The sequence below is a fragment of the Sorex fumeus genome, unplaced genomic scaffold (genome assembly GCF_029834395.1).
Source record: "Sorex fumeus unplaced genomic scaffold, SorFum_2.1 ptg000008l, whole genome shotgun sequence".
Taxonomy (NCBI): domain Eukaryota; kingdom Metazoa; phylum Chordata; class Mammalia; order Eulipotyphla; family Soricidae; genus Sorex; species Sorex fumeus.
Window position 1 is genome coordinate 8669104 of NW_026606065.1, and position 17386 is coordinate 8686489.

The 17386-nt window shown below is 40.2% G+C and overlaps 1 protein-coding gene across 1 annotated transcript in view; it reads left to right on the plus strand.

Moving 5' to 3' along the window:
• Window positions 1–11877: 11877 nt before the first annotated feature.
• Window positions 11878–17386, plus strand: part of IMPG1 (interphotoreceptor matrix proteoglycan 1) — a 139595-nt gene continuing 134086 nt past the window's right edge. The window contains 2 exon segments of the mRNA XM_056109950.1: window positions 11878–12093; window positions 13962–14112. Coding sequence (XP_055965925.1) covers window positions 11878–12093; window positions 13962–14112 — 367 coding nt within the window.

Sequence of the window (17386 nt, forward strand, 5' to 3'; positions counted from 1 at the left end):
GCACTTAATTACCGCAGAACCTGAGAGCTACTGTACATACAAATGGTATTTTTCCTACCATCAACAAGAACACAATGAATTTTTTACCACTCATCAAATGATAGGAAGATATAAGAAACTCAAGTTTATCACAGCCCAGAACATCGGTCTGAATCTTGACTCCCACTTTAACTGTGGGAAACTGAGCATGAAAAGTTATATCCCAGGAAACCCAAAGAATGAATAATATAATCCTTTTGAATTTGGATTTTAAGAATTTTTAGTCTGCCTTTTCATGTACTAAGCAAGTATTCAAGAAGGGAAATAAATTAACCCAAGAAAAAAAGCTAATGTGATTTTTATCAAGAGCTTTTGGAGGCCTGTTTTAGTCAGGAAAATGGCCTGACTACTCTAGCAAAAACAAAATAAGTGTTTGTTAGGCTGCAAGGATGAAGAAGTGAAGAAGGCAGTCTCACCAATTTCTCAGTGATGACACCAAGCAACCAATGATGCTCGTGTCAAAAATGGGACTTTGCAAGTGAAAACAGAGATAGACAAATGGGACTTTCTTAAACTAAAAAGCTTCTGCACCTCAAAAGGAACAGTGAGCAAAATACAAAGACAGTCTACAGAATGGGAAAGGACATTTGCCCAATACCCATCCAACAAGGGGTTGATATCAAGGATATAAAAATACTGGTTGAACTCCACAAGAAGAAAACATCCAACCCCGTAAAAAAATATGGGGCAACGAAATGAACAGAAACTTTCTCAAAGAACAAACCCAAATGGCAAAAAGGCACGTGAGAAAATCCTCTACATCATTAATCATCAGGAAGACGCAGATCAAAACAACAATGAGATATCACCTCACACTACAGAAACTGGCCCACATCCAAAAGAACAAAAGCAACCAGTGTTGGCATAGATGTGGTGAGAAAGGGACCCTCCTTCACTGCTGGGAATGCCGACTGGTTCAGCCCTTCTGGAAAATAGTATGGACAATTCTCAAAAATATTAGAAATTGAACTCCCATTTGACCCAGCAATACCACTCCTGGGAATATATCCCAGAGAGGCAAAAAATGTGTAGTCGAAATGACATCTGCACCTGTTTGTTCAGTGCAGCACTGTTTACAATAGCTAGAATCCAGAAAAAACCTGAGTGCCCAAGAACAGATGACTGGTTAAAGAAACTTTGGTACATCTACACAATGGAGTACTATGTAGCTGTTAGAAAAGATAAAGTCATGAAATTTACATACAAGTGGTACTACATGGAAAGTAGCATGCTAAGTGAAATGAGTCAGAAAGAGAGAAACAGACATAGAAAAACTGCATTCATCTGGGGAACATAAGGTAACAAAATAGGAGACTAACACCCAAGAATAACCGAGATAAGTACCAGGAGGTTTACTCCATAGCTTGGAGGCCAGCCGCACACTCGAGTGGTAAAGGCAGCTCAGATAGAGAAGGGAGCACCAAATAAAGGATGTTGGGAGGAGTCTCCCAGGATGGGAGAAGCATGCTGAAAGTAGACTATAGACCAAACATAATTGCCACCCAACACCTCTTTTGCACCCAAAAGGAGAGAGAGAACAAAGGGGAATGCCCTGCCACAGAGGCAGGGTGGGATGGGGGGATGGGGGGTAGGAGGGATACTGGGATCCATGGTGGTGGAGGATGGGCACTGGTGGAGGGATGGGTACTTGATCATTGTATAACTGAAACCCAAGCACAAAAATTTGTAAGTCTACAACTGTACCTCATGGTGTTTCACCTATAAAAAAATTTTAAAAATGCGACTTAGTTAATTTCACTACTTCCTAAGTAAGGCCATAACTTAAAATATATAGATCTCTATCTCTAGCCTGTCCTGTCATTAAAACGTCATATTTTCCTATACAACTGTCTCTATCACTATACCAAATTTGTTTCCTAGTGGAAATCTCAGAATATCACACCCCAAGAACCATAATAAATGTTTCTTCAATGAATAATCAAGCCATATATTATTGTAATTTAGACGACAATAGCTACTGAAACCAATGTGCAGTTTAGTTCATGTTCAAGTAATCTTGAGTGTGAAAGAGAGAGCTCTGAGCCTTTGGAAATAAGGAGCAGCTGATGCTGCTGAAAAAGGTCTGTTGCCAGCATGGAACATCTGGAGTTCAGGGAATGTTTAGGTGTAATGAGAGCTCAGATCTCTAAAACTGATGATAACTGAGTCTGTAAAGAATTATCTGATCTATATCTTAGCTCTGGGTTCCCAAAGAATAATACCTCTAGCGAAAAAAAAATGGATTACAATTATAGAAGTGTCTGTGGTGATACAGATTAATTAATCCAAATTAATCATTTATTCTATGTTAGAATGTTAGAATACAACCAGGACTGCTTTGTGGGAGAAAACTTGATCGCTTCCTTTCCAAAGGCAGCTTTCCAGTCAGTGTGTATTTATTTTTGGCCCTCCGGTATTCAGAAGATTGTTAATCTTAGCCTGTGTTTAGCTAATAGTTCCTGCACATGGATTGTCCTTATCTAATATTACACAATGCCTTCTCTCTACATTCTTGTCAAGGAATATAGCCAGATTTTCCTCTGGCCAATACCTCTCATGTGATCATTTGTTAAAATGGCACTTACTGAGTATAGCCTGAAGGATTTTCCATCCATCCTGCTTGCTAGATTCTACTAAGCTGATTCATAGAAGAACCCCAGGCTATGTAATCGTTCCACTTTATCGCAGTAATTTACTCGACTGCCTTTGGGAGTTATTTCTTTGACATATAGTAAGGAACATTATAATGAAGAGTTTCATCATACACCACATCTCATTAGCTGTACAAATATTACTGATAAAGACTATTTTATAACAACATATGGGGAACATTCCTCCAGGTTTATCTACAAGAATATTCAGGCCTCTCTTGAAGGATAATCCTGTTTTATCTCATGGAAAACAAGAGCAATAGCATTGATCAAAGTTTCACTTTGGAGTGACTCTTGACATGGTTAGAAATAACATTTTCAACCATTACACATGAAACTTGAATATCCTGAAAGTAAATCTCCCTTTATCCTAATTTTTCTTCTCCAATCTCCTTGCTTACTATTTTATCAATAGACCCAAGACATAATGTCTGTGTGTCTATTTATGTGTTTTGTTTTTAAATGTTAGATCTATTGGGCTGGAGCGATAGCACAGTGGTAGGGTGTTCGCCTTACAAGCGGCCAACATGGCCAACCCGAGTTCGATTCCTCCGCCCCTCTCGGAGAGCTCAGCAAGCTACCGAGAGTATTCGATATGCCAGACACAGTAACAACAAGGTCTCCAATGGAGACATTACTGGGCCCGCTCGAGCAAATCGACGATCAACGGGAGGGCCTTTACCTTTACCTTTTTTTAGATCTATATAATAATTGACATTTAATTAATACCAATTAGACTTGTAAGTGATTAACTTATCAAGTCTTACACTTGTCAAGTATAATTTATTTTCAGGACCAGAGAGAAAGTATGATAGGTATAGTGCTTGTCTCATATTCCGTGTGGCTGATCTGGGTTTGATCTCTGGCACCACATTTGAACCCCCAAGCACCACTGCAAGTGATCCCTGATCATAAAGCCAGAAGAAAGACCAAAGAACCACCGGGTGTGGCCCCAAAAACAGAAGCATTTAGGTCTTTTCATGTCCATGGCAATGGATGACAGCCATCTAAGTGATAGATTTCCATCACTATGCAGAATTTAGATGAGATCTCTATGCTCCGTAGGGGAGGTTAGAATGAGCGCTTCCTTCTTGCCATCCAGAATGGTTAGTGAAAGTGAAAGATAAGGAAAGCATATTTCCTCAATAAAACATGTGTGACTCTGCTTTCCTCTCTTGAGCAGGAGTCAGTTGAGAGTTCTGCTTTGGACTCTGAGGTTCCTGGTAAAAGCTTACCAATTTCCACACTGTCGCTGATAATAGCATTTCCTTCCTGATATATCTCTGATCCATAAAACTTCTTCTGTCAATGTATCCTTATAGGTGGTCTCAAGGATAGGCGAATTTGACAGGACAACCCAGAGAACAACTCATTGATAGCTTCACCTCATTGGTGAGTAAAATCATGACTTCAGTGTTTAGCAAGAGGGTGGAAGGGTTCCTGTCAAGGAATGTCAGAATGGAGTCTGACATTCAAATTATTAAATTGTCAATCATTCACTGATGGAGTTCCCTTGGCTGTTAAAATTGTCTGAAATTGATGTGGGTGTGGGCTTCAGTTGGTGGATCAGGATGAATTTACAGGCTTCTTCATACCAATAGGAAAGTAACAGTCAACACCCGGTGGCATCCCATCCTATACCCAACTTTGTCCATTTGTTTGGAGGGATTTGCTGTGGGAAAGAACACAGGCCTGAGGTACTATCACAGAATTCCCAAAACTACTCCTTCCTTTCTGAGACATAGAGTCAGAGCATCTTGGCTAAATCAAGAAGGCCAAAGTGGTTAGCACAGTGAGTGAAGCTGTTTCCAACCAAAGGAAGGGTTTTGTGCCATGACGTGCGATGTGGGGGGGATGCATCCAATTGACCTGGTCTATACCAAATTAAGAAATCCATATTCAACAGAACACAACCATATCTCAAAAGTAATGGAGTTGAAATCAAATTTAGGTAATAAAGATTTAGGGAGGAATAAGGCCCATTATTGTTACTGGTTTTGGCCTTTCAAATAAGCCACTGGTAGCTTGCCAGGCTCAGCGATGCAGACAGGATATTCTCGGTAGCTTGCCGATGACATCATTCTAATAACACCAAACATCAGCCAAGCAGCACGAATGCTGGCCGACTTTGACCGTGAGTGTGGAAAGGTTGGAGTGCAACTGAATCTTACGAAGATAATGTTCATGAGAAACACACTAGTCCTTGACTCTCCATTTGCTTTCAATGGAATGAACATCTTCGAATGCAGCAGTATGTGTACCTAGGTCGAGGACGAACAACCTGGTACCTGAGCTACGCAGAAGGAAGAGAGCAGCGTGGAGTGCCTTTAAGGGCATCGAAGAAGTTGTTAAGAGGATAATGAACCTCTGGACACATCTTTTTTGACTCCACCACTCCTCCTGCACTAACATATGCATCAGAGACCTGGTCCCTAAGAAAACAGGATGAGAACACTATTCGAGTCACTAAAAGAGGAATTGAAAGAGCTATGCTTGAAGTATCACGCTTCACTCAAGTGAGAGAATGAATCGGAGTTCCGACCTCCATCGATGATCAAAGATCACGGACGCTGCCTCGTTCGCCAAGTTGTCAAAAATCAGATGGGCCAGACATATAACGTGATTTGGAGACGGCTGCTGGACTAGAGCCATTACCAACTGGATTCCACAGGACATCAAAAGAACACCTGGTTGCCCACTTACGAGATGGTCGAACTTCTTTGTTAAGTCCCTGAACAAACAGTTTGATGCTCTTTGTATTCCTGAAGCTAGCAGTTGCCATTGGGCTACGCTAACATGAAACGGGGATGAATGGAGATGTTACTGGAGCCCACTCGAGCAAATCAATGAATAACAGGATGACAAATGACAAGGATTTAGGACCTTTGGAGGGGAGTTGTCAAACATCCTTTCTTTTACACTTGTAATGGATTCCCAACACCTATCTGACTTCAGTCTTAATAAGCCCTTTCTCTTAGCATACTTGATATCTCAGTGCCCCCAAGAAGTTCCTGAATATACATACTATCCCTGCACACTTGGAAAAGTCTAGTTTCAAGTCAGTTGCATAATCATTTAAAAATGAGGAGTGTAGGGGCTGGAGCAATAGCACAGCGAGTAGGGCATTTGCCTTGCATGTGGCCAACACCGGTTCGATTCCCAGCATCCCATATGGTCCCCCAAGCACCACCAGGAGTGATTCCTGAGTGCAGAGCCAGGAGTAACCCCTGTGTATCACCAGGTGTGACCCAAAAAGCAAAAAAAAAAAAATGAGGAGTGAAATAGTATACAGAAAAAGGTATCCTTGATGTCTAGAACCAAGACCACTGATCCAAAGACCTAAGAGAACAAAGCTTAGAGGTTAGAGTTTAGAGGCTGCATGATTATCATTGCATCACTGAAGGCCTGTGCAGCCTGACTGTGCTACCTTTTGTCTGCTATTTGTCAGTCTTAGTATAGTATCTGGCCCTATTCTCATTACTATGATATCTCAGTGGAATGGTTATTATCTAATTCCAACTAAAATTAAAATTAGTAGTTTCTCAAAATCATTCCTAAACTCATGGCAGATTCTTTTAATATCCAGGAAGCTCTTTACTATGCATTTCCCCCATGGAGAAAGAAGTATACACATGGATGACATTGCCATCCCTGCTAGGAGCCCTCACATAAGAGACAGACTAGAGATGCTTGAGGAACTCCCTTCCTGGCTCCCTCCACTATGTTCTAACCTCAGCTCTAGGGATAGAAAGGCAGGTGCAAGTCTGGCCTTCTTCGTTGATGCCCAGGACACTGGAGGTCAGAGGAGGCTTCAGAAGAAGTGCATGGGGTTCAACAAAGGTCCTTGGTCGTTGAAGTTAGGCTGCTACTATTTCTACCACAGCACTAACGCGGCCTAGTGGCCCCTGTAAGGAGGGGCCTATGCTAGAGTGAAAATCTGCTTCAAGCATCCTTAAACCTTCGGCTGTCCTCTGCATCCCAGGAAGCCTGATTATAGGAAGTTAGCAATCCCACCTCAATACTGAGGGAGGGAACAGGTAAGGAGGGAGAGGGATGGAAAAAGAGGTGTGTGTGTATGTGTGTGTGTGCGTGTGTGTGTGTGTGTGTATGTGTGTGTGTGTAAGAGAGACAAGGTTGGGGAGAGGGAGAGAAGCCCAGGGTCGGCATACCCAGGTAAAGCTTTATCCTCCTGCAGCCCCCCACAAAGTAGTGCTTCTGATTTGGGGTACTAATGCTGTTATTTCCTTGCCCTAAATATTCGCCCAATAAGCGATCAAGTGACTACAGACATAGTAGAAGCTCAGGGTCAGAACGAAGGAGAAGATACAAGGACAGGAGACCGATTGGCATCTTAAGTAAGATGGTGGAGGCACCAGTCTTTCCCTTCCAACCCTCTCTCTGCTTGCAATGGAGCTGGACCAGAAATGCAAACTCCAGGGCCTATGACACTCCTGCACGTGGTGCGCTCAGTGACTGGTACTCCGGGGACCCGAAGCTAAACCCTTGGAAGAATGAGGTCACAAATGCTGCGGGTGCCATTGCCGGTCCCCCCTTACCCTCTGCCCACACCATCACAGGTGTGGCAAAATGGCGACCACAGCAGGCGTGAGGAGGAGGAGAGAGAGGAAGCAAGGAAATGGCTCAGGGCAGAGTGTTGGTGACCAGCACCCAGTTGCGGAGTGAGGGTTTGCCTTTGCCCCTGGCTTCTGAATGGCGCATGGCACAGAAGCGCTGAAAATAAGGGAGGCCCCCACCCAGTGGTGCTTCAACAGCCGTGCACCCTGGGGGCTGCTGCCGACTCCTGGAAACCAGAAATAGAGTGAGGGGAGAAGGGATGGATACAGGAAAAGAGCTCGATTCAGACTATAGCCTTGTGGATACCACTCCTGGCTGGAGACTCATTGCCAATATCTGCCATTTAATAAAATTGACCAAAGAATCGGCATCTTTATTTCTTGTTATGCTTTTTTTTAAATTCTAATCTTTTGCTGTTAATTAGAATTGATGATTATTGTAGTACTCTTTAGACTGTGATCGTTTTTACAAAATACTGACCATTCTCTCTCCAACGTCACCCCCTCCCAGAATCTGGGTTATAATTAGGCAATACGTCATGTCCTAGAGAATAGTTCAGATTCACAGGCCATACAAATAAATAGTGAGTACATGTGTCTATTTTTAAGTAAGATACTGACATTATTGTAAATAAAGCAAGACACATTGTTCTATTCTAATTTGAGATAACAAACTTCACTCAAAATTTTTGCTGACAGTTGATAGACATAGGATGGTAGCTTATAATCAGAGCCAGGATTTAAATCACTCAGTATTAATATATATATATATATATGAAATTCCTTAGCCTACCAGGCTTCTGTTTTCTCATATGCAAGATGATATAACACATATTTAATGTGATGATGTGTGAATCAGTTGGAGAACATTATCAAAATCATTCAGAATAGTTTCCATCATTTTAAAGCATAATTAAAATGTTTGTTACTTTGACTACAGTGTTTTGTCTAACATTTATTGGTTGACATCATTTTGTGGTTTGTTTTAGCTGGTTGTTTTGCTGTGCTAGGGAGCAAACCTGAATTTGATACATGTAAGCCATGAGCTCTACCCCTGAGCTACAAGTATCATTTTGATATGCACTGAACTGTTTAGTCACTGTTATTATCTATGTACACTGCATCACTTTTAGATCAAAAGTATCTCCAGAGCAATATCTGTTTTGTCTAAAATTCCTTTGAGTCCTGGGGCTGGAGAGATAGTACAGCGGTAGGGCATTTATTTGCCTTGCACGCGGCCAACCCGGGTTTGCTTCCCAGCATCCCATATGGTCCCCTGAGCACCGCCAGGAGTAATTCCTGAGTGCAGAGCCAGGAGTAACCCCTGTGCATAGCCAGGTGTGAGCCAAAAAGCCAAAAAAAATAAAATAAAATAAACAGTAAAACTAGAATATTAATTCAAGGTATTAATAAAGACAAATTTCCAGGTCTAGCAAAGGCATAACCATAAAACCCAAACTATATATGGTTTTCCTCTCTAGTACCCACTCCAAATTGGAAAATACCAATTTGGGTCTAGAATATAGTAAAGAAAATAAGATATTTTCACACAATAATTCTTTTATGACATAAAGAATTAAAGTTTAATGATTTTTATCATAACTAACAAAAGATACTATAGGAGCAAAGGTGAGATAGTCTGGAAAGTCAGTAAATGTGTGGAAAATTGATACAGCCTTACTAATAGCAGGTAAAATGTTAAGTCAAAATGAATTGGCATTTAAAAATATAAATAACTATAAATTAATAAAAATGATAGTTCAGGGGCTGGAGCGATAGCAGAGCAGGTAGGGCATTTGCCTTGAATGCAGATGACCTGGGTTCGATTCCCAGCATCCCATATGGTCCCCTGAGCATCGCCAGGAGTAACTCCTGAGTACAGAGCCAGGAGTAACCCTTGTGCATCACCAGGTGTGACCCAAAAAGCAAATAAATAAATAAATAAAATTCCTTTGAGTCCTAACATACATAAGGTGATTTTAGAAACTTCCAAAATAAATTACTTGCCATATAGTCTCATTAACCAGCCTCTCCCTATTCATCTCCCCTTCTTCCACTTCCCCTTGCGTCTTCCCAGAATTCACTTACAAATGCACCGCTCACCCATACTTCATGCTCTATAGCACTGTAGCACTGTCCTCCCGTTTTTCACCAATTTGCTTGAGCGGGCACCAGTAACGTCTCCATTGTGAGGCTCCATTGTTGTTGCTGTTATTGGCATATCGAATACACCACGAGGAGCTTGCCAGGCTCTGCCATGCGGGTGAGATTCTCTCGGTAGCTTGCTGGGCTCTCCAAGAGGGACGGAGGAATCAAACCTGGGTCTGGTGCATGCAAGGCAAATGCCCTACCTGCTGTGCTAGCATTCCAGCTCAATGCTCTATAAACAATATTTTGTCTTTCTGTTTTTGCTTTTGGATACCAGCCGTGTTCAGGGGCTGCTCCTGGTTCTGTGTTGGGGTCTCTCCTAGGAAACCATATAATACTGGGCATATTCAGGAGACCATGTGATACTGGGCATTGATTCCAGGCTCCCCACATGCCAAACATGAGCTCTTCCACTTGAGCCATCTCTCCAATCTCTCTCTCTCTTTTCTTTTTAATTGCACTTTGGCCCAACTAGTTTGTCAAATAAATTTTCTTGTCCAACTTATTTGTCAAGCGCATTCTTGTCATACCGAGCTAAATTACATATAAAGAAGTCTCCCTCACTACCTCTTAACACTAGCCAATGATCCCACAGTGCACATTACCCTGTTTTCTCTCCCACTGTGTTACTGAAACACTCTCCCAAGAATATTGGTTTCCTCTCTATCACAAATCCAGAAATGTTTCCTCTACACTTGATATTCTTTGTAGTCCTTGAGTCCGATGTGACTACTTCTCCTGGTTATAGTTTAAATGCTCAGGCAATGAACTATGAAAAGATGCAGACCTCAGAGGTCTTTAAATAGCATCATTTAAAGAGGCTAGTGTCTATGAAATTTAAATCACCAAGAGAAGTGCCTGTGCTCTTAGAATCTACAACATTTGCCATAATCTTATATAAATAGGGTGGGGATGTGTGTGACTCAATGACACTAAAGCTACATATAATTCTCCTAGTAATGACTAGTAATAATATGATTAGTCATTTTAATATGCATTTAATGTATGCAAAAGACATTCAATGAAAAAAGCAGAAAATATGAAAGTACATGTTTCCTTCCAAAGAAGACACATAAATGGTCAAAAATACATGGAAAGGGTGCTCAAAATGTGCTCATAATCATAAAAGTAGTGCAAATAAAAGCCATAATTAGACGTTTCCTCACACCCGTTAGAAGAGTGTTGGATATGTCCTCACACCTGTAAATATGTGAAGGGTCATTATTAAAGACAAAAAATAATAAGTGTTGGTGAGAACATAGATAAAAAGAAACTGTGCAATTCTTGTGAGAATGTCAATTGGAGGATATTAACATTATGAAAAACAGTATTGAGATTATTCATATAAAAATATCACTACTATGCAATTAATCTAGCAAATATGATATACACACAATGGGCTGTTATCCAGACATTTAAGAGATGAAATTTAACCACAAACTCATTATGCTGTTAAATAGGTCAAAAGAAGTCAGATAGAAAAAGACCAATATATTAGCTCTCTCATATGTGCAATCTTTAAAAAAAATAAAAAGCTTTATAGATACAGAGAATAATTGGTACAAGAGGTACAAGATTTTAATTATAAAAGTATTAGAGATGGAGCAATAGTACACCGGGTAGGGTGCTTGCCTTACACATGGTCAACGTGTGTTTGATCCCTGACATTACAAGTGATCACTGAGTGCACAGCCAGGAGTAAGTCCTGAGCACAGCTAGGTGTGGCCACACAACAAAACAAAAAAGTCACAGGAATGTAATAAACAATATGATGATTAATAATATCTCATTGTATATTTGAAAATTGCTGAGTATATCTTAAATGTTATCATAAGAAAAAAGTTTTAACTATCTAAGGTGACAGGTGTTGATTATATTTAATGGTGATGTTCATTCTTTAATAGAAACAAACATGGAATTATGTTATATGTTTGAAGAAAACATAAGGCTCTACATCAAATTATGTACCTCAGCCAAAAAAAAAAATTAAAAAAATTTAAGTGAAACGCAGGCAGGTCTTTTTCTTAACCTGCTGCCAAGGAGGAATTAGGAAGCAAGAGAGCACTTCCACCTCCTAGAGGACAAGGGTGCTACTTCAGAACCTTAGAATGCCTCTTTGATGCCTGAGTTCAGGCAAGAATACCCACTGCTCTGAAACTGATTCTCCCAGGAATCTACTTTCCCTTAAAAGTCACCATCTAGAACAGAGTGGAAAAGCCTTTTGTCCCCATATTCTCAGCTGTCATCACCATCACAATGTAATGGAACCAGTACTCACAAACAACATTACTAGACACTCTTCCACTCAAATATCCCAGCCTATCCCCCATATGATGAGAAAAGTAGCATGCCCCCTGAAGCATCCCACACATCTCTGACTCAGCTCCCTGTCTTCCCACTGCACTCTGAGTTTGGTATGCCCCTGTGCTATATATTTTTGTGCCTAAGTACCAGAAGATTGAACCATGGTGTTTGCTAAGCAAATATCAGTGAAGCTCTGTTGCTTGCTCCTCCATTATGAACAAGGAGCCTATGACCATGCATTTATAAGAGCAGGCAAAAGGTATTTGAATGTCAGACAAGTATTCCTTCGCAAACTCATAACTAAAAATGGTGGTGAACAACTTTACTACGGCCAATTAGATGCAGGACTATGTTGCAGGCATAGTCGTCCAGTGGTGGTTAGTGGGAAATCTACAACAGTGCCCCTTTATCACCAAGTCTGAACCATGATCCAATCATCAGATCACCAGCTTTTTGGTGGGTCCTTTGACAAGCCATCTGGAAGTGGGCCCCTAGGCCATCTAATAGTACCCAAAGACCCTGGACAACCCCAGTGTAATTGCGCTGATACTCTGCATTTGACATACAAATAGTCGAGGCACAGAAAACCTGTTGCATATTGATCTTCCGGCATGCTATAATATGCCTCAGATGCTCCTTGAGCACCTTTCAGGTCTGACCTGCTGAATACTGAGCTGAAACTCAAGCAGGACCTCAAAGGTCTCAACATTGGAACAGATACTCGATGCCCAAAGCTACATGTACAGCAGCTAGAAAATCAGCTATGTCCATGTCCAGCAGACATCCACAACAGCATATATGTCCCATTCTAACACATCACCATTGTCAGTGGTGCTTATGAGAATCTCCTACGTGTCTAGGATATCAATGCCAAGCAGCGGATAATGTCATTGTCAGGCCACATCAACATGCTTGCAGGGATGTTGTCTCAAGTTCAGAGCCCCAAATCTTTCCCATGTCCTATAATCAAACCCATGTAGGCAATCTGCCCCAAGACATTGTGAATGGGATGGAAATGTCCCCAGACGCACTTTTCTCAGGAATTAATAACAACACCAAGAAAGATTGGAATCACCAATGAAGAATCCAGGCCAGGTTAGGGCTATTTCTGTGCCCACCTTCAACCTGTCTAAGCCAAAATTGTCACAGAGATCATCTCAGATCTCAGCACACTCTGTGCAACAGGTAGGTAGGCTAAGCCAGTCAGGCAGGGCCCCTGCCCTATGTCCAGTCAAGCCTCCCTCTTATTGTACCTAGCATTGTTAATTTCAGGATAATGCCTATTGTCCTGTCCCCAAGTACCAGGTAAAATGCTTAACCAGCTCTCTTCATTCTTACCCCAAATGGAGTGAAAGCCTTTTTTTTTTTTCACATTTTGGTTGCTTTTTCTTTTTTTTTTCTTTTTTTAAATTTTTATTAGTGAAACACCATGAGGTACAGTTACAAATTAGACTTACAAATTTTTGTGCTTGGGTTTCAATTATACAATGTTCGAGTACCCATCCCTCCACCAGTGCCCATCTCCCAACACCACGGGTCCCAGTATCCCTCCCGACCCCCATCTCCCCATCCTACCTTGGCTCTGTGGCAGGGAATTCCCTTTTTTTCTCTCTTTCTCATTTTGGGTGTTGTGGTTTGCAAAAGAGGTAATGAGTGGCAATCATGTTTGGTCTATAGTCTACTTAGAGCATGCTTCTCCCATCCTGGGAGGATCCTCCCAACACCCTTCATTTGGTGCTCCCTTCTCTATCTGAGCTGCCTTTTCCCCTAGCGTTTGCGGCTGGCCTCCAGGCCATGGAGTGAACCTCCTGGTACTTTTCTCGGCTATTCTTGTGTGTTAGTCTCCTATTTTGTTTATTAACCTTTCTGACTCTGCCTAGACTGCAGATTACTTTCGGGTGGAAATCAAAGGTCCAGACTGTGAAGAATAGGATAAAACCTATTATGGATAAAAATATTATTTATATTGACTTCATTAAGAGTTTTTGTTTTGGGCTCACACCTGGCAGTGCTCAGGCCTTACTCATGGCTTTGTGTTAAGAGACCACTGCTGGTTGTGCTCAGAGGATCACATGTGTTTCTGAATGAAGAAGCCAGGTCAGCCACATGCAAGACCTTAATTGCTGTGCTAACTCTCTGGCCCCATTAAGATATTCTTTTGTTACCTACTTTTAGATGTTCTGCTTACAGTTCTTTTTAGAGGGTTTATATCTGTTTATTCTGCATTACTGTATTTCTTGCCAAGGCATTGGAGAAGGATAAAGAGAGACAGGAAGATCTCTTAACAGAGCTTTGCGAGGAAGACTGGCCTGCTTTGTCTCCACAAGAAAAAGGGGGTCATTCAAGTCCTCCCAATGCCAGATCTCAACGAGAAGGTCCGCACAAAAATAATGAAGGTGGATGAGGATGCCGGACTTCTGGCCCTGAGTAGCTATCATTCACAGTCTCATTAAAACTGCCAACCTGTGGTCCTACAAATGCCTCCCTGTATTTCTGCCCTTTGTATTCAGCTTTTGTCAGATTCCATCTGTCGTTTTTTCCCCTCATTATGCCTGAGGCAGCCCTTCTTTTGTCTAATCCTGTAGTCTTTAGCTGGTTGCCAAAGTGAGATAATCTGGAGGGTAAATGCAGAAGACAGGAGTCCACCTTAGACCGGACAAGCGATGGTACCCTTGTGCTTCTGTGCATTATACCCCTCCTTTTTCAGATGTGAGAATGATGGAAAGGAAATTCTCTGAGACATGGGGTGAATTTGTATTAACAAGAAAAACATAATTCAAGACTCCCCAGAAAAACAGACGAGGATGTTGGATATTTCTCAGAAGAAGGACTGATGTTCTTAGACACTGCCTACTGCCTCTCCTAGAAGTGGATTATTTTAGGAACAGTTCAATCTCTAGTGGTAACTCACTTCTTTTGAGTTAATGGAAATACTTAAAGTTCCTTCTGCCTGCCTGAATTGCAGAGACATACCCAAAATCTATAATGTGATAGAGGAAAAATAATAGAACCTAAAGAGATAGTAGCTCTTCTACCAAAGAAAGTACATAATCCCTGGAATGGAAAATTTCCTTATATAGTCACCTAACTTATAATATCTAAATTATATCTAAATTATCTAAAAATAAAAATAAATAAAAATATCTAAATTATAATATCTAAATTATTTGATGTAAGGAGAAGGAAAAGATCCATGTAAACAGTGAACTTTGGATATGATTCTGCCGTGTCACTGATTTCTCTCCCCTTGGCCTAGTTGATTTGTCTGTTAAATATCAACTTTACTAGCAACAGTTTTCCTGCAGAAAGAGTACAGTGAGGAAAAATTTTAGAAATATAGGCTTCAGAATAAGAAAGATCTAGGTTGAAAATCCTGCCTCACTGTGAGTGATTATGTTGCTCTCTGAGTTTCTATTTCCTCATCTTTATCACAGAAATTGACTATAGAACTTAACCTCACAGGGGTGCTAAGAAAATGTCCTCAAAGCATATAGAGTACCTAATTGCAAACTTGGCATTTAGAAGAAACTCAAAATTTTTATCGATTACAATAAACAGCATCACTTCTCTACAGGATTCATTTTCACAGCCATTTCTTATCTCTACTGATTTCAGACGAGGGAATACATCTGCAAAGACATATACCCTTTAAACCAACTTTGTACATTATAAATGTACCACAGAAATTCTACTAGAAAATGAAGGGGAGAATTCACCTATTTAAGAATATGTAATTATTGTCAACAGTCAATGAGCTTCAAGAAGCACTTCTGGATTAATTAACAGTGACCCATAATTAAACACAACAGTACTTAGAGAAAGATCTCATAGTTCCAGATGATATTGTTTCAAGAATAATGAATGTTTATCATTCTTGTTTTCTTTCCAAATTGGTAGTTAGCAACATCATTTACTCGTATATTTTTAATTATAAATGAAGAAAATGAATAAGGTTTTGCTGTCAAAATAATCTTTTAAATGGTTGCCATTTTAATAGACATTTAATACTCTCATATATGATAGAGAAGATTTTTAAAAATTACTTAAAGCTGTATGCTTTTTTTAAGAAAACAATCTAGTTGAAATTGCTTCCATAACTTGAAATTGGAAGAAGGACACTAATGCTTCAAACCGCAGTTACAAGCATAAGTATAACCCAGACATATGCAATAAGAAAGAATTTTATTAGCATCTACCAGCATTCCAGTTCATATCAATGCATATTAGAAACATTTATGTACAAATTATAGATAAGTACTTATTCTGTTCAATCTTCACATAATTTTACCTAGATGGAATTTTACTTAAAAGTGAGACCTCTTTTATCGATAGTTCATTTCTCATTTTCAGATACACTGTCTCCAGTAAGATTCTACACCAATTTGATGATTGCAATTTTCTTTAGATATCACCAAAATAACTTACACTTAAAGAAATGAGCTGGAAGCTATTAACCTCTGCTGCCTCTACCCCACAAAAAACTACATTGAAGGAATTTTTTAAAATATAAAACCATGACAATAAATTGGATGAGAAAGAAGTCAACAACAATAGGGTTTTAGAATTTCTAACCAACAAAACAATTTAGGTTGTATGTACTAAGCCTCCTGCTAAGGAAATACTGAAAAAGTGGCTAAAATATAAAATCATCATATGGAAAAGCAAGGAGAGCTAACAGACTATGAGGCAATTCCAGAAGATTATGAAAAGCCCAAAAACAAAATAAGCAAGTTAGCTCAGTTGGTTACTTCTTCTCAGTGGTATTTTCTGATTTATAAGAGAGTCAGACACTGAAATTGTAATTTAGAAAATCTCTTGGAAAGGAAGAGACAAAAGTTAGCATACAGACTATCCAGGGACAAAGGTGAACACCAAGTGAGCCTTGCCTTGCCAATGTACTCTGACCAACTTCAACCACCACCTGGTGATGCCAGCGCAGTACGACCCAAGTATCTCTGCATCCTCAAGTCCTATCACTAAACCACCCAGCCCAGTTAGGCAAGTATCACCAGGAATGATGGTCAAATCTCCTAAGCAATGCTTGTTTGACCAAAATAATAACAATAATAATAGAAATATAGAACATTTATACCCCATGTTCAAGAAAGGGATAAGTCATCCAGACAGAGCAATCACAAATCACAGATCACAAATCATCCTGTTAATCGTCGATTGCCTCAAGCAGGCCCCAGTAACGTCTCCTCCATCCTAGCTATCTTACCTAGAAGTGGCGGTCTATGTTCAGAGACATGACACCAATATTTTTCATAAGCCTTATAGAACTATTAGACAAACTCTGTGTATCAATGACTAATTTTTTTTAAACTCGGACTTAAAATCCCAAAGCCATCCATATGTTAATTCTAGAACTAAAACAATTTATAAAGCAGCACATTTCAATGAGACAGCTCTGCAGTCTCAGGAGACTAACACATTTTGAATAACCACATACTTCCAGGGATAGCAATTAAGCTTTCTCAGTAGAAGTTCTTTGTGCATGTCATTTTGGAAAACATTTGACCCTGTCAGCCTTCTTCCCAATTTGGCAGAACTTCCCCTGTCTCTTTGTGTCACTGTAACAGGTGAATAAATACCAAAAAAAAAAAGCATTCCTTCTGTCCACGGACACTTGTTCACAATGACACTCAGGGTCCTAGACCTAGGTTGACA